General features: G+C 41.9%; 1 protein-coding gene across 6 annotated transcripts in view; it reads left to right on the top strand.

The window, feature by feature from the left end:
* Positions 1 to 1603: 1603 nt before the first annotated feature.
* Positions 1604 to 24647, top strand: part of POLA1 (DNA polymerase alpha 1, catalytic subunit) — a 295127-nt gene continuing 272083 nt past the window's right edge. For 5 of the 6 annotated variants that reach the window (XM_059883482.1, XM_005228356.5, XM_024988125.2 and 2 more), the window contains exons 1-12: positions 1604 to 1659; positions 6409 to 6533; positions 8969 to 9065; positions 10469 to 10549; positions 14928 to 15043; positions 15775 to 15837; positions 16695 to 16787; positions 17226 to 17313; positions 17607 to 17808; positions 17897 to 18075; positions 22729 to 22841; positions 23927 to 24043. In XM_059883482.1, the coding sequence (XP_059739465.1) occupies positions 1617 to 1659; positions 6409 to 6533; positions 8969 to 9065; positions 10469 to 10549; positions 14928 to 15043; positions 15775 to 15837; positions 16695 to 16787; positions 17226 to 17313; positions 17607 to 17808; positions 17897 to 18075; positions 22729 to 22841; positions 23927 to 24043 (1317 nt within the window). In that variant the 5' untranslated portion in view covers positions 1604 to 1616. The remainder of the gene's footprint in view (positions 1660 to 6408; positions 6534 to 8968; positions 9066 to 10468; positions 10550 to 14927; positions 15044 to 15774; positions 15838 to 16694; positions 16788 to 17225; positions 17314 to 17606; positions 17809 to 17896; positions 18076 to 22728; positions 22842 to 23926; positions 24044 to 24647) is intronic. The other variant, NM_001206065.1, reaches the window with a different exon arrangement.

Genomic DNA, 24647 nt, shown 5'->3' with positions numbered 1-24647 from the left:
GAACTGTGGTGTTGGAGAAGACTCTTGAGAGTCCCTTGGACTGCAAGGAGATCCAACCAGCCCATCCTAAAGGAGATCAGTCCTGGGTGTTCTTTGGAAGGAATGATGCTAAAGCTGAAACTCCAGTACTTTGGCCACCTCATGCGAAGAGTTGACTCATTGGAAAAGACTCTGATGCTGGGAGGGCTTGGGGGCAGGAGAAGGGGATGACAGAGGACGAGATGGCTGGATGGCATCACCAACTCGATGGACGTGAGTCTGAGTGAACTCCAGGAGTTGGTGATGGACAGGGAGGCCTGGCATGCTGCAATTCATGGGGTCGCAAAGAGTCGGACACGACTGAGCAACTGAACTGACTGAAAATAAAGTCAGCCACTGTTTCCACTGTTTCCCCATCTATTTGCCATGAAGTGATGGGACCGGATGCTATGATCTTAGTTTTCTGAATGGTGAGCTTTAAGCCAACTTTTTCTCTCTCCTCTTTCACTTACATCAAGAGGCTCTTCAGTTCTTCTTCGCTTTCTGCCATAAGGGTGGTGTCATCTACATATCTGAGGTTATTGATATTTCTCCCGGCAATCTGGATTCCAGCTTGTGCTTCCTCCAGCCCAGCGTTTCTCATGATGTACTCTGCATATAAGTTAAATAAGCAGGGTGACAATATACAGCCTTGACGTACTCCTTTTCCTATTTGGAACCAGTCTGTTGTTCCATGTCCAGTTCTAACTGTTGCTTCCAGACCTGCATACAGGTTTCTCAAGAGGCAGGTCAGGTGGTCTGGTACGTCCATGTCTATCAGAATTTTCCACAGTTTATTGTGGAAAATAAATTCCCTCTCATGCCCCCCCTTTTTTTCTCTAATTCCCTTTTAATGCTTCATAACATTGACATTTTCCAGGAACCCAGGCCAGATTTTTATAGATTAATCTACGTTTTAAATACATCTGATTGTTTCTCCATGGTTAGATTCAGGCATTTATTTGCAAGAAGACTATGTAGTTGATATTATTTTTTCCGAAGGGCATCACATCGGGAGGCCCGGAATTGGTGATGGTACTTTTGATCTTTTGGTTAAGTTGGTGCATATACCATAAATCACACAGCGACTGTGCTAGAATTCAGAGAAACAAAGTATCAGGCAAGACTCCGAATAGGCAGCAGGAGGCAGTGGTTTTTCCCAGGCTCCTCAGAAACCCGTTCAACCACGCCCACCCTGCTGCCGCCCGCGCCTCTTTTGTCGGAAAATCAACCCTCAGAACCAGGAAGCCCCTGCTCCAACGAGCCCAGATCGTTCCCCAGCAGTATGGGTGCGCCTGCGCAGTGAGTTTTCAGGCGGCTCTTTTTCAACGCCCGACCGCTTCCTTTTTCTGCACTCAACTGCCGCCCCCCCCCCCCCCCGCCCGCTCGCTCTTTTCCCTAAGGGGTCATAACCGGGCGCCAAAGGCGCGCCCGCGGGAAGGCCGAGGGTGGGGCGTCGCGCTTCGCGGCAAGTCAGTGGACTTTCGGGCGGAAGTCCGTAGCCTCTGGAGCCTCTGATTGGCTTTTTCGGTGATGTCTGTCTCGGCCCCCGCGCTAGTTTCGGGCTGGTTGGCGCGGAATCGGAAGACTCCAGCACCATGGCGCCCTTGCATGGCGAGGATTGCGAGCCCGCGGCGAACGGTGAGAGATGGTCCCGCGCGCAGGGTCCCGGGTTGGGAGTGCGGGGACTGTGGCATAATTGCGGGTTGTGGGAACTCTGTTTTATTTTTCCTCAGGAAGGCGCGCCCCCGGGTTGCTCCTCGGGTCACTTTGGGCGCGGACCTCGGACGTCCAGGGCTGGAACCTACCAGGCCTCGGACAGGGCTTCCTTGCAGGGCCGTTGGGTCCTGTCAAACCCGAGTAACTCCCTGCGGGGCTTTTTGTTTGGGAGGCTGCCTCACCACTGTCACTGCGGTCTCCGCACTTGTCTGCCTCTTTATTTCTTCCGGTGACTCTCATCCCACGTGCTGGGCACACACCTTCACTACACTGACCCCGGTGGGACAGTCTTGACAAAGTATTTCTTTACTCCCGCTGGGAGTGGTGGGAACGTTGTTACATGGTAAAGAAGCAGGAAAGAAAGCTGTCACCTGAAGATACAAACGCGTTTTGTCTTTTTTTTAGGTAATGAGTTTCTGCTTTGTGCATTAACGATTTTTCTTTCAGGGTCTGTGGAAAGTTCTTAAAGGGCCGCATAGAAATAGTGCTCATCATCTAGTCATCTGAGGTGAAGCTTCTAAAAAAATGCTTCAGTTTAGCAGCATTTCGCATGCCCTGTATATTACTCCGTTTTCAGTGGTAATTTTCTATTTCCAAAAATAGAATATAGAAATGTAAATGGATTTTTCTGATTTTTGAGCAGTGTGCAACTAACGTGTGACTTCACTTCAGTGAACTTCTAACTTAAAATCAGGTGCTTCACTCTCTTAGCTCAAGCGTCACATCTCCCATCACCCAAGTACGTCACCATTAATGAGAACTTGCGTCCTAATCAGATTCTTTTGCATTCCCCTAGTTGTGAATCACCGATTTCAATTTGTTCTTCTTGCCTTTCGCTTTTTAGGACAATTTGTTTTGGAGAGTCGACTAGCCTGGATTACAAATGGGATGTAGGATATGAGTATGTGAATAGTCTTTACAGTCCTCCATCAGTGACATGCCACTAAGCCCTTTCTTCACCCTAAAAACTGTTCCTCCTCTGTGAACATCAAGAAATCACTCTTCGGAGGACACTGCAATCTTGAGATCCCTCTTAAGTCACGGTGTTGATTAAGTAGTGGCTGGGACTTGTGACTGGAATTTTTCTTTTCCTGCCAAGTTTGAAAGATTGTCACCAGAAAGACTTGCACACTCTTGTCTGTCTGGTTTGGGGGAGGGTGGGGGGGGTACTCCAGATGTAATTGTGAACCAGATTTTTAAACTTCAGTAACTGGATTTTTTTTTTTCATGCTAATTCTTTTTTGGCTAATTTACCTACTTGAAGCATTGAAGACATATACCAAAAAGGAAAATTTAAGCTTCCCCCCCCCCCTCTTAAGTGTTAGAAGGTGGGCTGGCAGTAAAAACTTGAAAGGCCTGTAAATAGCTGTTACTGTATATGAACATGGATCAGGGAGAGTTTAATGATTTAAAAAAGCAGGTACAGTGTTCAGCAAATATTTGTTACATACCTACCAGGTATAGGCATTCTATCAGGCTCTGGTGTTATAGTGGTAGGTAAGTTGGACATGGTTTTTGTCTTCATGGAATTGAGATGGTAAACATGTAATTATATGTGGTGCTATATTGAGGCTTCCCTGAGTGAGTGGCTTTGCTTTATTTTTGCCTTCTAGAAGCTAGACCCTGTTAGTGCTTAGTGTGGGGTGTCTGTATGTGTGTGTGATTATGCTGCATCTCTACACATACACATTAAATGAGTTTGTTCTGTATTGCTGAGTACAAAGTAAGCCAGGTATCTTCATTTAATTCTAAACTTTATGAAGCAGACATGATTATCCCCATTTCACGTATGAGGACCCTGAGGCTGTGCATTAATCTCAGTCATTGGGTGTACTCTATAGGAACCAACTCTAGTTGACTGAAACTGAACAGGAATTTATCAGAAGAGTATCGTGGTGTTCAGAACCTCTGGAGAGCCAGCCTCCAAGCAGTGTAGCTAGGAACAGTGCTTCAAATCATGCCCCCAAAGTGGTTCATTGAGGAGGTTACTGCCAACCATGGCAAGTACTTGAAGTTAGAGCCTTCAGGTACCCTGGGACATTGCTGGCACTGTTGTTCCAGGTACTCAATCCTCCTGTAGCTATTGCTACTTCTAGAATCTTCCATTAGTCTTCCCCCTTTCCTTGTCATGCTAGCTTCTGATTTAAAGTCTGAGCAGATGTTTGTAATTGGAGGACCTATTTTATATACCCATGCCCTAGCTGCAGGGGCATAAGGGAGGAGGGATTTCACAGTTTCAATATTGGGCAACTTAAAAAAACAAGATACCTGGCCACCATGGCTCAGAAAGGTTAACCGGTTGTCTCATGTCACCCAGTAAGTGGCAGAGCCTGGTTGTGTTGCTGCTTCTAATCTCCGTTCTCCCACTCTATGCTCTCGTGTCCAGCTTACCTTCCACATTGACTTCCTCTTGGTTTCAGAATACGCCTTGCATTTTCATCCCTTTGTAGTTTGGCTCATGCCTTTTCCTTTGCTTGTGCCCCCTTGTTGCCCTGTACTCTGAGAGTGAAGTTCTATTCCTCTTTCTGTGTTGGAAACCTCCCCTTGTGAAGCCTTGTCTGATTTCCCAGGCAAAATTAATGGCTCCCTTTTCTATGTGTTCTCAGTACCCGGTTCTTACCTCTTATATGGCACGATCTTTATATGATGGTGGGAGCCTCAATTTTGCTTTCCTTGACTGGGAGCCCCTTGAGGACTCGCAGCTTTGTCTTATTTGTAATTGTACCCCAAACTCTTTGAGTGGCACATCGTTGCCTGTGGAGTAAGTCTTTTTGAAAACCTATAGATTTTGTCAGGATAATCTGACAAAGGAGTCAGGGGGATCTTGAATGGAATACACTGAGGTCACTCCCAGGGGTCATGTTCAGTAATCTCCAAAACCTTGTTGTATAGGTCTGCTCACAATTTTTTGAAATCATTTGAGTGACACTCAAGATTTTGTGGCTGTCATCATTAAGTACCTGCATTCCTTAATGCTTTTCTGAAAATGGATTTAAAAGTCAAATGTGAAAGTCAAACAATAGACTGAGATATTATAAAGAGAGATTCCACCTCCAGAAAGCTAGGAAAAAAGTATCTCCAGTCACCTTTAAGACAGGTGAACAACAACAGTTGAAACTATTGCAATAGTTGAAACTATTGTAACAATTTATTGCCAGCACTTGGTACATGTTCTGTAAATTGCATCTTCTGCTTCAGTCAACACTTAGTCAAGGAGCTGAATGTTGTTATGAACATTCCAGTGGGGTTGGAGCTTTTAGGATGCCTGTTATCAATACTTCTCCTTTTCTGTGCTTACTTCTTTTTATAAAGTAATTAGCACCAAATACAATACAATATTCAATTTCACAGACATAGTGGCAGTCATGCTGAGCCTCAACTCGTGGCTGGCAGGCGGCACTGTCTTGCTTGCTTTGGGTATTCATCAGCTGGCATATGAAAGTCTTCATTCTGTGGGTGAAATCTTTTGAGTAACTGTGTGAAGTGGTCAGTTTATGATGACCCAAAGTGTGCATAATTCAAAAGTTGAATGACTGACCAGTGAGGCCCTCTGGTACTTCATTAATTTTCCACAAAACACATTTTAATCTTTGTGTTTTTCATCATCCTCCTCTAATGTCATAACCAGCAGCATGAGATCTGGAAATCAGTGATGGAATCAAGAATCTCCTCAGTCATCTTGGTTAAATTCTCCCAACCCCCAATTTATCCTTCCTTTGAAATTCTAGGCATTTTATCTGTACTTCTGTTGGGGCATGTGTTTCTTCTAAAAGTTGTTCTATAGTTAGTTACTATTTACAGGCATACCTTGCTTTATTGTGCTTTAGATACTGCACTTAAAAAATTTTTTTTTAACAAATTGAAGGTTGTGGCAACCCTGCATCAAGCAAGTTTGTTGGCACCATTTCCCCAACAGACTTCGCTTATTACTTCATGTCCCTGCGTCACATTTTGGGAATTCTCACATTTTTCAATATTTGTTACAGTGATCTATGATCAGGGATCTTGGATGTTACTACTACAACTCACTGAAGGCTCAAATTATGGTTAACATTTTTAACAATCAAGAATTTTTGAAGATATAATGCTTTTGCACACTTAATAGACTATAGTGTAGTGTAAGCATAACTTTTATATGCCCTGGGAAATTTTAAAAAATTCACATGGTTCACTTGATTGTAATATTCACTTTATTGGTTATGGTCTGGAACTGAACCCACTAGTATCTCGGAGGTCTGCCAGGAATCTCCCTTGTCAGACTGTAAGTTCTATGAGTCTGGGGCCCTGTCTTATCTTTGTGTCTCTCAGAGGGGCAGGTAATTTGTAAAGAGCAGGTGCTCCTCAAAGCCTTTCAAATGTTGATTAATAGAATACAAAATGAATTGTCCTTTTATAATCACTTAATGGCCTGTCATTTTGCTTGGAAAGGTTATGGACTAGGCTGGTCTCCCTTGAGTGTCTCCAGGGGAAATCAGTTGAATTTGGAATTTTTCTCCTAGAGGAAAAAAAATAACAGTTGCTTCAGCTGAGAATTTCCGCAGAGCCACAGGAGCTGCAGATTTTGTATAACATTGAACTTGTATATTAATACTGGCTAAAAACTATTGCTTTGTTTTTAAGGGAAAATAGCTGACAATTTTGTAATGTCTCATAAATTTGGCTTCTTTTCAGCTGTGTCAGATTCCAGGAGTCTTGTAGCTTCCCGATCCCGGAGAGAGAAGAAATCAAAGAAAGGGCGACAGCAAGCTCTGGAAAGACTGAAAAGGGCAAAAGCTGGTGAGAAGTATAAATATGAAGTAAGTAACCATTTTTTCCCTCTGTGATTCATCTAATTTAAGGCCTGTAGGTAATCTTATGTCACCTTTGTTGCTGATTAGAAATATGCATATATTTTAAGTTTCTTGTAATAGTAATTTCTTAATCTCAAGCACACTTGGACATGAGGCAGATTTACAGGTTTTGGGAGACTACTCACCCCTTAAAGTTCCTGTGAGTTACCTTACTGATGCTTTTAAAATCCTGAAATGAAAGTAGTCATGGTTTTTTTTTGCCTGCATCTCTGCTGAGTTCCGTGGCTTTTTTGAGGGAACTTTGAGATGCTTTTGCTTTACTTAGGAGGTGCTGAGCAGTGTAGCTGACTGAGCACTGCTTCTCCTTGGAGAGAACTACTTCGTAATCGCATATGCAAGGGGATCCTGGTGGGGGCTTGGACCTCCCCTCTGCTGTGTTCTGCGTGGACTGAATGTGATGTCCTTTTGGCTCTTTCCTTCTACCCACTACTGATGGCCTGGTAAAAAAGCAGAGTGGCTGCCATCTGTATAACGTTGTCGAGCTTCACCTCCAGGGTGCTCCCTGAATATTAATGTCTTCATAGCCTCACGGCTGGAAAGCCATTAATTAATATGAGAAAATAATAATAATAACAGCAACTAATGCAGTTTTTCAGCTAACACTGTTCTAAGTGCTTTAACATGTTCCGTTCTTTAATCTTTCCAATAATCATCTGAAGTTAGACACTATGATTAACAGCATTTCGCATGGAAGGTATCTGAGGTCACAATGGCAGAGCCTTGATTGGAACCCAGGCAGCCTTGTTTGAGAATATGCCTGTTAACCGTGGCCCATTCTGTATTGGGCTATTAAGCAAGTAGAAGAGGATTCTTGTCATTTGGCACCATTCCTTCAAGTTAAGGGAGTCAACCGGATCATAAAGGGTTGCTAAAAGGATTACAGTAAATCATGAGTAAAGCATTTTTAATGTAGGTACTTTTGTAAAGGAGTTCTGTGGGGCATTTCAGATGTTGACACAATGTGACTGATTTCCCATTAATCACTGATGTTAATGGCATGGCTCTAAGAGTTCAAGCTGAGCAGTAGCAATGTTTTAGAGATCGAGTCAAAATGACTTTTTAACTCAAAATGATTTTTAAAAATAGTTTTCTGGTGTCTTTTTGATAGTCTGTAAATGAGTTGCTTAAATGAGAGGCAGAGTATGCCTAATAGACTTCAGGCAACAAAACTACCCTTGCCAGTTCCCTCTCCCCTGGAAGAGAACATTGGTCAGTACAGTAATATTAGTTGGACCAGTTTGTGCTTGGGTTGTCAAAAAACTTAATTTGGTAGGGCAGGTAATTTCTGTTACCAAGTGATCAAAGGCCTAATCAGTATTCGCCAGTGATCCCTGTAGAGCAAATTAAACAGGAGGTGACAGCTCAGCCTAATCCTGCAATTACTATAATCCCTGTAGGTGTGGCAGAAATCCAGTCAACTCTGCCCATCAGGCTCTCAAAGCTCTGTGTCCAGGTGTTTTTTCCCCTAGAGTCTTAGGTCTTCAGATGGAGCTGGTCGTTTCTTCCACCCCTCACTTGGAAAGGCAGAACTGTCAAGAGAAGAGGGGAATTTTTAGCAGGGTATGTTTAAGTTCTTGATAACCAGCCCACCAAATTCTCACCTGGGACATTAATGGCCTGTCACCATGGCAGCCGTGGCAGTGGTGTGTGTCTCTCTGTGCTTTAACTGTGCTTAGGTGGTCTGCTCTCTTCATGTCAGTAGTTAGCGGAATTCTGACCTTCTGATGGTCAGGCAGCCTGTGTAATTACAGGTCTTGCCACTCTGCTCTTGCACTCGGTTTTTAACACCCCAAAATGGTTAGGATCAGTGGTAATACAAACAAGGATTACTCTAAAACCATTTGTAGTGCACCTGTAGAATACAGACTGTGTTTGTTTTCCTGGTTTTTGGAGGGGGATGGATGGGGGAGATTTTCCTTTGGAATTTCATTTGATCGGTTGAACAGTTATGGAGATTATTGTCTTTTTGTGGGGCACCATCAGCTAGCGGAAAGGGAGGCAGCATGTCTCACAGGTTTGCCAAGTACAGGAGAAACCAATCTTGAAATTACAAATGACTAATCCCCAAAGCAGCTAATAAAGAATTGGCTATAATTCAGTTTGTTTTTTATGAAGTAGATGAGTAATTGATGGTGTGACAAGTGTATTATGCTAATGGAATCATTTAATATCTTATGTTAACACCCACCTAAAAGGAATACTAAGTTAATTGATGTCTATTTAAGGAAAACCCTGCAGTGGTGTTGAATGTCAGAACTCATGATTTGGTTGCAGCTAACTCCTTCAGGCTGCCATTCCACTTTGAATTTGACAGTTTTTTCATCAGAATTGTTTAACACTTTCACTCCACTTTGAGCTTTCTCAAACTTGTATGATGGCAGGTAGAGGACTTCACGAGTGTTTATGAAGAAGTTGATGAGGAACAGTACTCAAAGCTGGTTCAGGCCCGCCAGGATGACGACTGGATCGTGGATGACGGTATGTGGGAAGAAGCTACCTGCCAGACACTGTGTCAGTAGCTTTTCATAAGTTCTTATGCAACAGAGTTGCTTCTTTGCTTGGGCAGATAGATGTAAGGCACCTTTGGTTTGGATTTTTCTTAAATGCATGATTTGAGGGTATGGAAGCAGAACAATGGAAAGTTAGTTTTATTGAGGGGCATTTTGGAGAAACCAGACATATACCTCAGACTATAGTATAAATCCTCCAGGAAGTGACTGTGTAGGAGTTTGGAGGAATCTCATACCTGTGGGCTGTCTCCATCTGATGGGGTAGAGGAAAATATGTCATAGAATGGCTGTGAGGATTACACAAGACTGTACTCATGAAGAGTGACGTGGGCAGTGGAAAGCCCTGGGTAGACAGAGGCTGGTCCCCATGTTCTTATAGCCCTTGTGGAAAGCTCAGTGGTTCCTGTTTGTGGGATGTGACTTCTTGGGGGTGTGAGTGCCAACCACGCAACAGAGAAAGGGGGTGTAGACTGCGCCTGCCACTGTTTTATGTTCCTACTTCTGTAATTGGACTTGGTTCTATTCCCAACTTGAACTTGCAGACTAAGTTGCTTTTCTGGACTTCTGGTGATCTTGATTCTTTTTATTCTTCTGGTAGAGTAGAAGTCAGAGAAGGCAATGGCAGCCCACTCCAGTACTCTTGCCTGGAAACTCCCATGGATGGAGGAGCCTGGTAGGCTGCAGTCCCTGGGGTTGCAAAGAGTCGGACACGACTGAGCGACTTCACTTTCACTTTTCACTTTCATGCATTGGAGAAGGAAATGGCAGCCCACTCCAGTGTTCTTGCCTGGAGAATCCCAGGGATGGGGGAGCCTGGTGGGCTGCTGTCTATGGGGTCACACAGAGTCGGACATGACTGAAGTGACTTAGCAACAGCAGCAGCAGAGAAGAAGTACTATAAAGCATCCTATTGTGGCAAACTTTGATCCTGTGGGCCAAATTATTTCCTAATTCACCTAAATAGGCATAATAAATAGCTGCTGATCCTTGAACAGCATGGGTTTAAACTGCTTGGATCCACTTATATGTGTGTGGCTATTTTTTGATAATAAATACAATAGTACTACACCATCTGTGGTTGTTTGAATCCGCAAGTGTAAGGGAGCTATAGATACTGATGGCTGACTGTAAGTTATACGTGGGTTAACTACCAAGTTGTGTGAGGGTCAGCTGTATATCTTTTGGTTTTGACTCAGAAAACCTGTGTGAGGGCTGTGTTTCATCTGACTTTTGGTTGAACAGGATTCTGCTGCATTTTAAAATGACGTGGACCAGGAGAGCATCTGATTGGGGATTTTTGTTTTTTTGTCATGGGCAAAATATTGGCTACATTTAGAAATTTGATCCTAATATGAAATTTTGTTCCTGCAGATGGTATTGGCTATGTGGAGGATGGCCGGGAAATTTTTGATGATGACCTTGAAGATGATGCTCTTGATTCCCATGAGAAAGGTACCTGCATTTTGTTTTTAAGAGGGCCATTTTGAGATTTAAGGAATTGTCTAAAATTTCGGATGACTTGGTACTTTGACACAGTTTCTTCAGGGAAAACGGACCTACCACAATTGTGTTTGAGTACAGAAAATGTTCTAATATTGAAAGAAGTGTAGTTATGTAGAAAATTAAACACGGAAAGCAAAAACAACCAGGAAATGAAGTTTCACATCTCTCTATCCAAAGAGTTTAGTCTTACTTATTTTAGAATTTTCAGTGCTGTGGTCATTTTAGATTTGCTGATTTTGAGGGCTACAAGCATAAGTGATGTCTTTTCATTCCTGCTGAAGTTACTTAGGATTTTAGCTCTTTGATAGAAGCACAGTACAATAACAAGGCTTCGATTTTCTGTCAACTTGCTTTGTTTAATTGAAATTTAAAACGATATGAATGAATGTGTTATATTCTCATAGCTATCACAATCATTGGCAAAAAAAATTTTGAGTCAACAAGCCCGATTTCGTTCCTGTAAAATGAGAGGTGGAAATTTTCTTCATATTTTTTTTTTATTTAGTTCATTATTACCACCAAGTGATAGATCACTGGCCAACATTCTGTGGGTCACTTAGAGCTGGTTTATTTTAGAATAGCTTTACTGAGATATAATTAACATACCATACAATTCTGCTCAAGTGAACATTTTAGTGGCTTTAGTATAGTCACAGTAGTATAGCCATCACCATGATGACTTTCCTTACCTCAGAAGGAAATCATACCTGCACTATATAGCTCAAGCTAAGAATGGTAGGCTTTTACCTTTTTAATGAGTGTTTAAAAAAAGAAGAAAAGTGGAAAGAAAAATACGCAACAGCTTAAGAGACATGTGGCCACAAAGCCTGAAATCTGCTCTCTCACCCTTATCAGAAAGTCTGGACCTTAATTTGTACATTGTTGACATTTTGTGACATTTGTTTACTTTGTCCCTCTTCTACCTTCCCAGACATATACACACAGGCTTTGTTTTTGGTGAATTTATTGAAACTAAGTTGTAGACAGCACAACACTTAACTCTCCATGTTTCAGTGGTGATCTCATAAGAACAAGGGCTTGTCTCCTTAGCTGCAGTACCATTTTCATGATATTATCTAAGATTTTATCCTGATTAAGATCCTCCAGTTAGTCCAATAATACCTTTTATAGCTGTTTTTAGAAGTGCAGTCTCCATTTGGATTTTCATGTCTCTTTAGTCTTATTTAGCAGAGCAGCACCATCCCTCCTCTCTTCCCCATCTGGTCTTTCATGACACTGACATTTTTAAAGGGATAAGGGAATTCCTTGGCTGTCCAGTGGTTAGGATTTCACACTTTCACTGCCAAGGGCATGGGTTCCATCCCTGATGGGGAAGTAAGATCTAAGATCCCGCAAGCCACAAGTGTTTGGCCGAAAAAAAACAAAAAAAAAAAAACCCAAAAAAACCTACATAAACAAACAAATCAAAACAGGAGCTCTAAAATTGTGGAAAAATTTCATCTCAAATGTTGACTCCTGTTCTTTCTTTGTTTCCTGTTGTTCTTCTGTCTTATACCTGCTAATGTAGACTGTGATATTAAAGCCCCTTAGTGAAGCCTTCCTTGCTAGTCAAACCAGTATTGACCTTCTCTTTTGAGGCTCTTTATTAGGACCTGAATTTTGTTTACTAAACATTTTGACCATTGCCTATATTTGCTCTTCAAACTGCTCCAAATGATCTCTTGACAAAATTAAATTCCCCTGTCTTATGTTTTTCACAAATGTGCTATATCTTTTCATATTCTTAGGCACATTAAAAATATATAACAGAAAATTTATCATCTGTGACATTTCGTGCATCAACAGTGTTTGTACTCATGACCAGAACATTTTCTCATCCCAGATGGAAACCCATACTCATTAAGCAGTCATTCCTCAGTCTTCCTTCCCTCAGCTCTGGCAACTACTGATATGCTTTCTGTCTCTGAATTTGCCTGTTTTGAGTATTTCATAGAGTTGCAATTTGTTTCTGGCCTGTTTCATTTAGCATAGTGTTTTCAAGGTTCATTCGTGTTACGCGTGAATCAGTATTTCATTCCTTTTCAGGGCTACTGTCAGATTGCAAGGATACTATCAGATTGCAAGGATAGACCACATTTCATTTATTCATTTATTAGTTATAGGCCACTTGGGTTGTTTCCTTCTTTCAATTACTGTGAACAGTGCTGATATGAAGTTTTGTGTACCAGTTTTTGTTTGAACACTTGTTTTTAATTCTTTTGGGCGTATGCCCAGAAATGGAATTCTGTATACGTATTTTAATTTCCTTTTCTTTCTTACACAAAAGATATTTTCTATAGATGCTTTTGTACTTGGCATTTTTTCACTTAAGAAGATATCCTGAAAATCAGTTCATATCCTCACTTAGAGAGCGTTCTTCCTTGCTTGCTCATTTCTGTATGGCTGCATAGTATTCCATCAATGGTTGTACCATGGTTTGTTCAGATGGTTTACTTGAGTGGACATTTAGATTTTCAGTAATTAGCTCTTGCAGATGATACCACATTGAATAACTGCATACAGTATTTTCCTCAGGGAAAATTTGTTGAGGTGGAATTGCTGGCTTAGAGAATACATGCACATAAAGTTTCATGAGATAGTTCCAAATTCTTCTCCATAGGAATTGTGCCATTTTACACTCCTGTGAGCAACATTTGAGTGTCCATTTAGACACCATGGCCTCGCCAAGAAAATGTATTGTCAAGCTTTTAAAATTTTTGACCCTCTAATATATGAGAAATGACATTTGCATTTCTTTTACACATGAAGTTGGGCATCTTTCATAAAACTTCATAGTATTTTTTAACATGAACCATGTGTTCATGTTTATTGCCCACATTCCCTTTGGGTTCTGCATTTTTTTTTTTTTTAATACCAGTGAAGTTGTTTTTTTTCCTCTGCAAAACATATTGCAAAAATTTTCTCCTCTTTGGTCTTTAAACCTGTTTCTGATATAATTGCATTTATCATTCCTTTCTTTTTTCTTGCAGATGGATTTTGAATCATAGTTAGAAAGACTTGCCCCACAGCCAGGTTACAAGGAATTTGCCTTTTTTATTAAAGTACTTGTATAACTTCATTTTAAAAATTTTGACCTGTGGTCTGTTTGGAGTTCAACTTGTGATTTGCAGGATCTTAGTTTCCCAACCAGGAATTGAACCTGGACCCCTGGTGGTGAAAGTACTGAGTCCTAACCACTGGACAACCAGGGAATTCTCCCGTATGGTGTTTATACTGATTTATTTCTTTACAAATGGGTGAAAGTGTTAATAGCTCAGTTGTGTCAGACTCTTTGACCCCTTGGACTATAGCCTGCCAGGCTCATCTGTCCATGGAATTCTCCAGGCAAGAATACTGGAATGGGTTGCCATTCCCTTCTCCAGGGGCTGTTCCCAATCCAGGGATCGAACCCAGGTCTCCTGCATTGCAAGCAAATGATTTACCATCGAGCCACCAGGGAAACCACAAATGAGTAGCCAACTCATGAAACTATGAAAACGTTCATTTTTTCTCAGTGATTTGAGATGTCACTTTTATTCTGTGTTAAATTTCCATAAGTAATTTGGGCTTTTTCTGGCTCCATATTGTATTTCATCTGGTCTGTCTGTCTATTCGTATGCCACTACCACACTATGTTATCTATTCACTCTGGGTCTTTGGTAGGTGCAGGCTGCTCTGGGATGAGTCAGAAAGCAAGAGTAAAATTGACAGTAGTAGAGGAGTTTGCAGGTAGTTTCTACATGCCCAGAAGAGAAAACATGGCACAAGTTGTTCTTTATGGAGCAAGTGTCTGCATGCTGTTAAGTATTGCTAGGACCTGTTGTTACATGTCCAGCTACTGTTGCTCATAAAATGGAAACTAGGATGCTACAGTATCACAACTGGTAGTCTTCTTTCTTCATAGTTCAATTTTCTTGTCAGGGTCAGTATCACACTAAAATGATGATCTCATGAAGGCTGCAAAGCTAATCCCCTGGTTCCAGATGAGCTTGATCTTTTTATTTCTATGGGAAAATAAACCCCACCTTTTAAAAAGCTTTCTGTTCACATTAACAATAACGATCAAACAGTCTCAGTAACTCATCTTGATATTTTACTGGCCTTTCTTCCATTTTTATAGTAACATTCAGTCCAAGTTTCCGTGAATTCAGCCCATTTAAAAGATTATTTCCTATGTGCCTTGCATAAAATTTCAGTTTTGTGTTTTGAATTTTTAACATTTTGCTTGTCAGAGTCTCATATACAGAGGGCAGGTGACCATGCTTTTTTTGGTTTTCCATTTTGATTTTTGCTGTTGCGTGTTTCTAAATAAATTCTCTTCCAACAGGAAAAGATAATAAAGCATGCAACAAAGATAAGAGGACTGTTAAGAGGGCTGCTGTGACAAAACCGAACAACATCAAATCAATGTTCATTGCCAGTGCTGGGAGGAAAACTGTAGATGTGAGTCTCATGTTTTCTTATATTTGCCTGTTCCTTTGTGCAGCAAAGATTCCTGTTTGTTCATAGTTTACCTTTTTTGTCAGATTCCCCGTAGCTGTAAACAAATGATCTCCTGAAGGCTGCCAGGCTAGTCCCCTGGTTTCAGATGAGCTTGATCTTTGATTATATTTAACATTTGATTATATAGATAATAGATGCCCAGTATGTTTTTGTTTTGTTTTTTTATTTTTTATATATTTTTTGGTCACACTGCATGGCTTGTGGGGTCTTAGTTCCCCGAACAGGGATCAAACCCAGGCCCTCTCAGTGAAAGTACCACGTCCTAACCACTGGACTGCCAGGGAGGTCCCAATATGTTTGAACTCAAATATTTGAGTATTACTTTCCCAATCTCAGTCACTAAGTTCAGTGTAGATTTCTGGGTAGATTGAGGCATCTCCTATCTCAGTGGTTGTGACTTGGAGATAGAAGAGAAAACCAGAAAGCTGAACTGACTGTGTTTATTTTGGTGATTAGCAGGAGGATTATGGAATAAAGCAGAAAACAGAGGGCAGGGGCTTGGGGTTTAGGAGTTATGTTCAGGTCAGTGGTGGTAAAGATCTGTGAATAGTAGAGAAGTCCTCAGAGTGAGGGTTGAAGAGTGACTGGCCAGGTTCTTCCTTTCCCTGATCCTTACTCTGAAAATGTGAAGTGCAGGACTTTCTCATTCTCTCTGCCTTTTTAATTTCCAGAAAGCTGTTGACTTGTCCAAGGATGATCTGTTAGGTGACATTCTACAGGACCTGAACACTGAGGTAAGTGAATCTCCAGGAGTTGTCAAATTTTCAGGTTAACCTGGGCTGAAGAAACAATTCAGTAATTAATATGAAACAGACTTAATTGCTAGAAAGCGCAACAAAATCCAGTGACAACCCCACCACCAAAACCCCAACCAAAACAAACCTCCAAACCAAAACCAGCCCTTCAAATTGGTTTCTTCTCACCATTTTAGGTGAATAGTTTCTAGCCACTCTAGGCTCTGCTGACTGTGGATTGGGCTGTGTGGGGCTGTGTTTGAGGTAGTCAGAATACACACGAGTCAGTGCTGGGAAGGCACGCTGCTTGCGCTCAGTTGCTGCCGTGTATGTGCCTGAAATAGATTGAAGCCTGTCAGTCTGCACAGTCAGGCGTGAGATCCTCGTCCTGAATTCTAAGTGGGGGTGAGGGAAGAGTTGGTGAGCTGTCCCTCGTACACCTCAGACAGGTTCAGCTGTACTGGAATTTACAATTGGGCTGTTTTACAGCAAGACTGAACTCTTGTTAGAGATGTGCTTCTTTCTAAGTGATCCTCAATTAAAATGACTAACCAACACTGTGTAGTTCAGGCTTGACAGTTTTGAAATGTAATATTCTGGAAGGGTAAGGGAGAAGTATGTTAAGTTTTAAAAAGAAAAAAAATTGATGAAGGGTGGAGTCAGTATCTATTCTGGTTTTCTAGTGAGTCTGTGGTATTGTTACTATAGTAACCTCACTGCATGAACATAGATGTGTGGGGGGAGCAGGGAGGGAAAAAAGTACTTTGCTCATTGGGCTTCATTGGGGGAAGAAATGTACTTTTTGTGTCTTGTGGTAAAACAAGCATGGCAGTGAATGTCTGTCTACCCCCTCCTAGACACCACAAATAACTCCACCACCTGTAATAATACCAAAAAAGAAAAGATCCAGTGGAGCTTCACTGAATCCTTTCTCTGTGCACACCCCCAAGGTATAGTGTGGAAATACCTTCAGTCTTGATTTACATTATTGCTTAAAACTTAACATTGTTGCTTTTCTATGTGAGCGAAATGCCTTTGAATTTGTTCTTGTTTTTGTTTTAAATTAGGACTCCTGTTTCATTATATAGTTTCATACATTTAAAAAATACCATGTGCCTGCTTTTTTCATAGTAAATTTTGTAGTAACTGGTATGTGTTTATTATAGGTATTACAACTGTGCTAAATGCAATCATTTTCTTCCTGGAAACAAGTGTTTTTTTTTTTTCCCTCTAAACCTAGGTAACAGTAAAATAATTGAAGCTGTTATATTAATAATACATAAAATCATTTTATAAATGGGAACTGTCATTATCTCTGGTCAGGGTAGGACAGTTGCATATTTTTAGTATGCAGGTCTAACTGACTAAACATTTAAAAACATTGACAGGCAGCTCCTTCAGGAAAAACCACTCCCCCAGCCTCAAGGAGAGAGCCTTCATTAACTCCTGCTCCTCTTACATGTGCTGAATTTGCTGGTAAGTCTGCTGTCAAACAGAATTGCAAGGGTGTTAAGCAGTTGCACAGTGCTGTCAAAAGATGGAGGCCCCATGAAGGAGGAAGTGGAAAAGAATTTGAAGGGCTTGCAGTAGGCAGTTTCCCTGAGAAAGGTTTGAATTCATAGCAGGAAAAGTTAAAAACATCCAATTTGGGAATTGAAGAGCAAGGCAAATAACACGTGGGCCAGGGGTAGTCTGCTGTTGCACCGTTGGGGAAGTTTTTGTGCTCGCTGGCAGCAACACGTGATGGGAATGTGTGACGTCACCCTCAGGAGAGCCCGGGCCGCCACTGTGTACAGATGACAAGGAGGAGTCGGGAGCAATGGAATTTGAAGATGGCGACTTTGATGAGCCCATGGAAGCTGAGGAGGTGGATGTGGAGCCCGTGGCTGCCAAGACTTTGTGCCAAGAGAGGGAGCCAGCAGAGGAGGCAAAACACAAGGCTGATTCTGGGAAAGGGACCACATCCTCCTCGTAAGAGCATTTTATGATTTCTCGGCCAAGTAGCGCTACACTTACTCTGTTGGATTTTGTAAGGTTTTTGAAAATGTGATTTTTGCAGAGCAAGTTTTCTCCCAGATGTCTCTTGTTGGGACATGGATCAGGAAGATGACAGCAGTTTCTCAGCCCTGGAAGTTCAAGTGGATTCCAGTCACCTCCCACTGGTAAAAGGAGCTGATGAGGAACAAGTATTTCAGTTTTATTGGCTGGATGCTTATGAAGATCCGTACAGCCAACCAGGTAATCATATATTTACATACAGTAACTCAAATGTCTTTAACACAGAATGGCACCTTTTCCTGAAGTGCTTTAGTGATTGTAATTGGCACAGGCTCTGCCCTCATGTACATAGTAAGAGAACAACACTCACTCACTGTAAAGTTCGTGAGTCACCTGGATGGAGAGAGTTTGTGGTGTGAATAATCTTTACAGACTCTTATTCCAAAAACTGGTTATTTGTAGTTTTGCAGTGTGTGCTTGGAATTCACCATCGATGTATCTGAACATATTGGAATGCACTTAAAGTGGAATCAATCACTAATTGGTTCCTTCAGCAGTGTGAACACCTGCCACATGCCAGGCCCTGAGATGGGGTGAACAAGCTGGGCAAATTCCCTGTCCTGGTGGAGCTTTCATTCTAGTGGGGTAAAGGCAGTTATTTGGGGGGTGACCAGGGAAGGCCTATCTGAGGAAATGACCATTGGGCTGGGTTTTGAGGTATGTTCAGAGCTGAGGAAAGAGTATTTCAGCCCGAGGAACCCAGAAGTGCAGAGGCCCGGGGAGAGAAAGGAGGAGACCTGAGTGGTTGTAGCAGAGTAGTCAGATGACAAGATTGGTTGGAAATCAAGTTGGAGAAAAGGCAAAGGCTGGACGGTGAGGGACCTTGAAAGCTGCGCTGAGGCGTTGAGACCTTACTTTAAGAACAGTGGCAAGGCAGGGGAGGATTTTCAGTGTGGGGTGCAGGGGTGAGGGTAGAGTGGGGCCATGATTGGGTTTACATTTGAACAGGAACCATGTGGTTTATATGGAGAAAAGCCTGCACGTGTGTGGATGTGGCCAGGGCCAGAGTAGGGAGTGTAGAAGACCTGAAGCTCAGTCTATCTCGGGCAGGTGTGGAGAAGGAGAGAAGTCAGTTCTTTTTACTTGTACTTTGACATGAACTCGATGATGGATGGATGTGGCGTTTGAGAGAAAGGAGGAATCAAGGCTAAGTTGTAGGTCCTCCTCACAGAGAGCCAGGAGGGCTCCCGTTTCCTCTGTGCTATTTGAGCCCTTCTGCACTGTGGGGCCAGGCAGGACAAGGCATGTCAGATTCAGAAAAAAGACAGTATACACCCTTAAACAGTTGCCTTTATTCAGATCCATATCTGAATCGAAGGGCAGGTACAAACGGAATCTTTCCAAATGGTTTCTTGAGGACTAAGTATTAAACTCTCAGACTTGGAGCCAGATTTACCACCGAGATACTCAGGGATTGGCTTGCACTGGGAAAATGGTACTGGTCTCTTGGGAGGCGGCAGTATTAATATGCTCCACTTATCAAAGTGCTGAAACTGGCACAGCTGCTTGAGTAGCAAACTGCCATGTGTTCGCTGCTCAGGTGAAGATGTCAGTAGTCTTAGAAATGGTATCTCATCTACTTAAGCTCTAGGGCAAGACCATCTGGTTAGATGCTCTTACCTCTTTGACTGTTTTGTAACTTGCTGGTGCCAGGTGGGCTGGCAAGTGTGATTTCACGAGGCTTTGGAAATTAAACCCAGGATGGCTCTATTGTACAGCTTCCAGGGACCTCCCTGAAGCACAGCCTCATAGCCAGTGCTCTGGAATTGGATGAATGGTGGGCCTACCCATCCCGGAGCCACCCCCCTGTGCCTTACTGTATCCATTCCTTGCAGGATTTTATTCCCTGACTTGATTCATGGTCCCATCAAAACCAGAAATCTGAGAGCCCGCCTTGAGTCCCCTCCCCTCCTCACTTTCCTCACCAAGTCTACTCATTTTCTCCTCCTAAACTAGACAAGCTATCTTCTCAAAACTCCCACCTTTGAGCCCTTCCTGCTCCCAACACCAACCTCTTCATTGATTCCTCAGCTGTCATCCCTCACATGGCAACCTGAATGATGGCTTCGGACGTCAGCTCTTCAGTACAGAAAACCCACAGTGGCTGCTGCATGCAACTTACAGTCCAAATTCCTTAACAAGGCTTCTCTTGCCTGCTCTGTGGGACTTCTGTGTCCTAGAATAGTCTGTACTTGCTGCTCTTTATACCATATCCCTTTCCTTCCTCACCTGACTCCCCCCACCCCCAGTATTGTCTCCTGGAATTTTCCTAGTCCTCCAAACTGGCCTAAGAGCCCCTTCTGTGACCCCCATCATACCCCAACCATAGTCATGGATGCGCCTTTTCAACCACTATTGGGAAATACTTCGCAGTTGAAAGAGGTATCAGTCTGTTATTGGCCTGTCTTCTTATTGCTAGGTTAAAAGGAGATTTCTAGTGCTGCAAAAGGTGTCAGAGATCATCATCTCTAGTTATACACTTAAAGCAGAGGAAGCTGAGGCTCCAAAAGATAAAGTGGAGAGGGCTCAGTTGCAGAGGGCTCAGCTTGGCACCCGCAATCCACTCTGTGATTCCATGGTGCTTCTGAAGTTTTGTCCTCTGTGATTGATGCCAACGGGTTAAATAAGATGGCTTAAAAAAAAAAAGTCCTGTAATCTTAGAGGGTTGAACAGTTTCATCTTGATAGCAGGTAATGATCACTGAGCCTTGCTGAAATCAATGCTGCTAATAAAAACGAAGTACTCCCAAAGACCCTGTTATTGTTTCTCACTTTCTTACAGATTCTAAGTCAGTCAGTTGTTGCTGAATGCTCCATAATTATGAAAAGAATCTTACTCTTTGCATATGGGAAGATATCCTGTCTTCATTATGACTTTTTCAAGGTTGAATAATCCTGACTGCACCTGGCTTCAGCTAGTAACTTTAAGGGGAATGTAATCTTTGTTTACCATGATCTTTTTGTGGCAAATGAGGCATAAACAGTGTCAAATGTGTTGCATGAAGTGTGATATTAGTTTGACTGTAAAATGAGCTATTTGAATCTTTGAATTCAATATTAGGGTCTTTATTTTTCTTTGCATAGAATTTTGTTTTTTCGTCTCTAACTGTTGTGAGGATGACTTTTAATTTTCTGAGCTACTGTGACTTTTTTCTTTTTTAATCATCCCCACAGTCCTCCCTTCCCTCTCCCCTATCTTCCCCCCACCCCCACCTCTTTTACCCCAGCTGAAAATTACACAACTCTTCTAAGAATTTTAATCATCTGGAGAAATGAGAATTCTTAGATGGTCTTATTTCTACTAGAACATGTGACAAAAGGAAGCACTGATGAACTATCTTGTGAAACTGGAGTAATTGGCCTTGTGAACAGTAGCCTTTGCTTGTGCCAGAATTTTCTTAGTGTCTCAGGCAAGTGGCCCTGTTGAATGGCTGTGTTGATGGCTGCTATCTAATTATTCACAGAGCCCAGGATTTTGCATAGTGGCCATCTTTTAGGTTGACTGTCAAATCTCTGGAGTCCTTTCTTTTTTTCCAACCTTTTATTTTATATTGAAAGTGAAAGTGAAGTCTCTCAGTTGTGTCCAACTCTTCGTGACCCCATGGACTGCAGCCCACCAGGCTCCTCCATCCATGGGATTTTCCAGGCAAGAGTCCTGGAGTGGGGTGCCATTGCCTTCTCCGATTTTGTATTGAGGTATAGCCAATTAACAAACAATGTTGTGACAGTTTCAGGTGAACAGTGAAGGGACTCAACCATACATATACATGTACCCATTCTCCCCCAAACACTCCTCCCATCCAAGCTGCCACATAACATTGAGCAGAGTTCCCTGTGCTGTACTGCAGGTCCTTGTTGGTTATCCATTTTAAATATAGCAGTGCAGAGTCATTTTTTGATGGCTAGTTTTGATGAACAATGACTTGATGTCCAGAAAGGCTTGGTCTATTTTGTGGTGTACATCAATTAGGGATCTCAAAAGGAGCTTGTCTCCTGATTTGGTTCCTAGACCATTTGTTAAACTGAAATAGGAGAGAGAGGAACAATACAAATGCTTTCCAGCCAGATGTCTTTGGTAGTCTGTGAAGTAGAAAGGGTGAATTAGGAGATAATAGTTGAGCTCTGAGATATTTACTGTTATATGGAATAAGATATGAGATCAGTTACGTTTTTCCAAAACACAATTTTATGTACAGAAGACTACTGATACACCATACATAGTTATCCTTACATAGAAATGCTAGTTTTTGTTGGTAAGTACAAGTGCTGAAAAGGAATTTAGTATTCTCAGAGTTTTCACAAGAGGTTTAAATAGGAGATTTGTTGGAGAATAGTTTGCTTTTTTGATTTCTCTTAATCTGGGTAATCCTGTTCTAGGGAAAATGTTTTCCCCCCTACACTGATCTAGGATGTCTCCCTAGTTTTCGAGGTGTGTCTGCATTGAGGTGGCATGTCTAATTCCCCAGGGGTTTCTGCACTGACGCAGGGTGTCTACTCAGACCTGGGATGTCGCCCTGATAGCTGAGGCTTGTCTGCATTTATCTGGGATGTTTCCCTACTTCTAGGGTGAATGTTTCCACCAAGTTAGATCCTCACTCTATTCCCTGTCGCCCCGGCGGTCCCAGGTTTTACCGGTGTGATATTGCCATACAGCATAGGTACTGAGTAAAGGAATTGGTCTTTGAGATTGGGCAGTGGATACAAATTTGATGCAGAAAATGACTTAACATGAAAGCATACATGTGTGGACACATTCAGTGAGCTTTTATGTCATCCCTTTAATGTGATATAATTGAAATGTTTACTGTTCCATGATTTTTACTTATTCTTTCAGGTGTGGTATTTCTGTTTGGCAAGGTCTGGATCGAATCTGCTGAAACCCACGTGAGCTGTTGTGTCATGGTGAAAAACATTGAGCGATCGCTCTGTTTCCTTCCCCGTGAAATGGTAACACTTAAGTATATAGCTTTAAATTCCAAGTGCATTCATTCTATCTTCTGCCACCAACCTGGTCCTTCGATAGGGCTGAGACTTATCTACACCCTGGATGGTCCTTTGTTTTTTAAAAAATACTCCTGGTTCTTAGTTGTGGCATATGGGATCTAGTTCCTTGACCAGGGATTGAATCCCGGGCCCCCTGCATTGGGAGATGGAGTCTTAGCCACTGGACCTCCAGGGAAGTCCCTTTATGGTCCTTTCTTATTGCCTGCCTTATGACCCCCTGATAGTCAGCAGCTCCATTAGACATTTGGAAAAGTGGGGAAATGGAGTAAAATGCTGTTTTTCAACTTGTTAGAGCATCAAAGTGCCTGAGTTTCAGTATATAAAGCTGTCTATCCCTCAACTGTCCGTTTGCATAATTATCGGGGTTGAGAATATATGGCTCTAAAATAGGACATGACATTTGGCCCAGTTTTCATGCTTTTGCTCTTTCCTCCACAACCATTTGGTGGCTCAGAGGTTAAAGCGTCTGCCTGCAATGCGGGAGACCTGGGTTCGGTCCCTGGGTCAGGAAGATCCCCTGGAGAAGGAAATGACAACCCACTCCAGTATTCTTGCCTGGAGAATCCCATGGACAGAGGAGCCGTCGAATGGGTCGAAAAGAGTTGGACATGACTGAGTGACTTAACTCACTCACTCACTCACTCCACAGCCATTTAACAGAGTCAGTTCCATTTGCTGACCCTTTTTATTTGGCCTTAACATCCACACTCCCCTCTCAGCCCCAGCCCCTCCCCATCTCAGTTGAACTGTGAAGCATTTTGGTCAAGATTTATAACATTATTCTCCCATTTTGTACGATTGGTCATCTTTATATCTGGTTTGCTTTTGTGATGTCATTGGGAGGAATTGGGCACTGGATTTAGTATATTTTTGGGTCTATTTGTATCTTTGAATTCACCTTGTTCTGTTAGATGTTTGAGTGGGTAAAGATGAAAATTGATTTAGACTGGGTTTCTGGTAGTCAAGAAGATCTTATTTACAGATACTTTTTTCCCCTCCCCTTGCCTGCCCTCTCCATGGGAAAGCAGAAAGTTGATCTAAATACGGGGAAAGAAAGTGGAACTCCAGTTACCATGAAGGATGTTTATGATGAATTTGATGAGAAAATAGCAGCAAAATATAAGATTATGAAATTCAAGTCCAAGGTTTGTATTTGGTGATAATTTTTTCAGTTCTGTGTATTAGTTGTTTGTTAGTTTCCTGATTTATGGAAATTTCATAGATATCAATATAAAACCAATATGTTAACATAGATGCATAAAAACAGTTTTGTCTTTCTCTTTAAACTGTAGAAAATAATGTTCATCAGTTTGAATAAAAAGGTAACATGTAGTAAAGTAATGGCTTCCAATACTTGAAGCATATCTTGTCTTCTTATTCTGAAATGGAGGAGAAACTGTTCTCATCTTGTTTATATTGGTTTATTGCTAAGTTGTCTTGGTCACAAGATTAAATCTTTAAAAGTCAGGAACTGTGATGCTATTTCTGATAGGATAAAGTTCTTCTGTTCATGTGATACATATTGATTAGTTAGTTGTCTTGATTGTAGTGAGATATTGATGCCTTTGGCCATAGTTGTAGGGCTGTAACTCCCTCAGGACACTGGCTATTAACAGTGTTTGTAATAAAGGGAGGATTGAGTTGCTGAAGATGAGGCTAACTGAAATATTTGAGCTTTGACTTGTGGCTGATGGATCAAGTCTCTCTAAAGTTCTAGAAGCAATGTGATGTAATGGTGAAGAGTGTAGG

The sequence above is a fragment of the Bos taurus genome, chromosome X (assembly GCF_002263795.3).
Source record: "Bos taurus isolate L1 Dominette 01449 registration number 42190680 breed Hereford chromosome X, ARS-UCD2.0, whole genome shotgun sequence".
NCBI lineage: Eukaryota > Metazoa > Chordata > Mammalia > Artiodactyla > Bovidae > Bos > Bos taurus.
The sequence above is the reverse complement of the archived record's forward strand: the minus strand, read 5'-3'. Positions and strand labels throughout refer to the sequence as shown.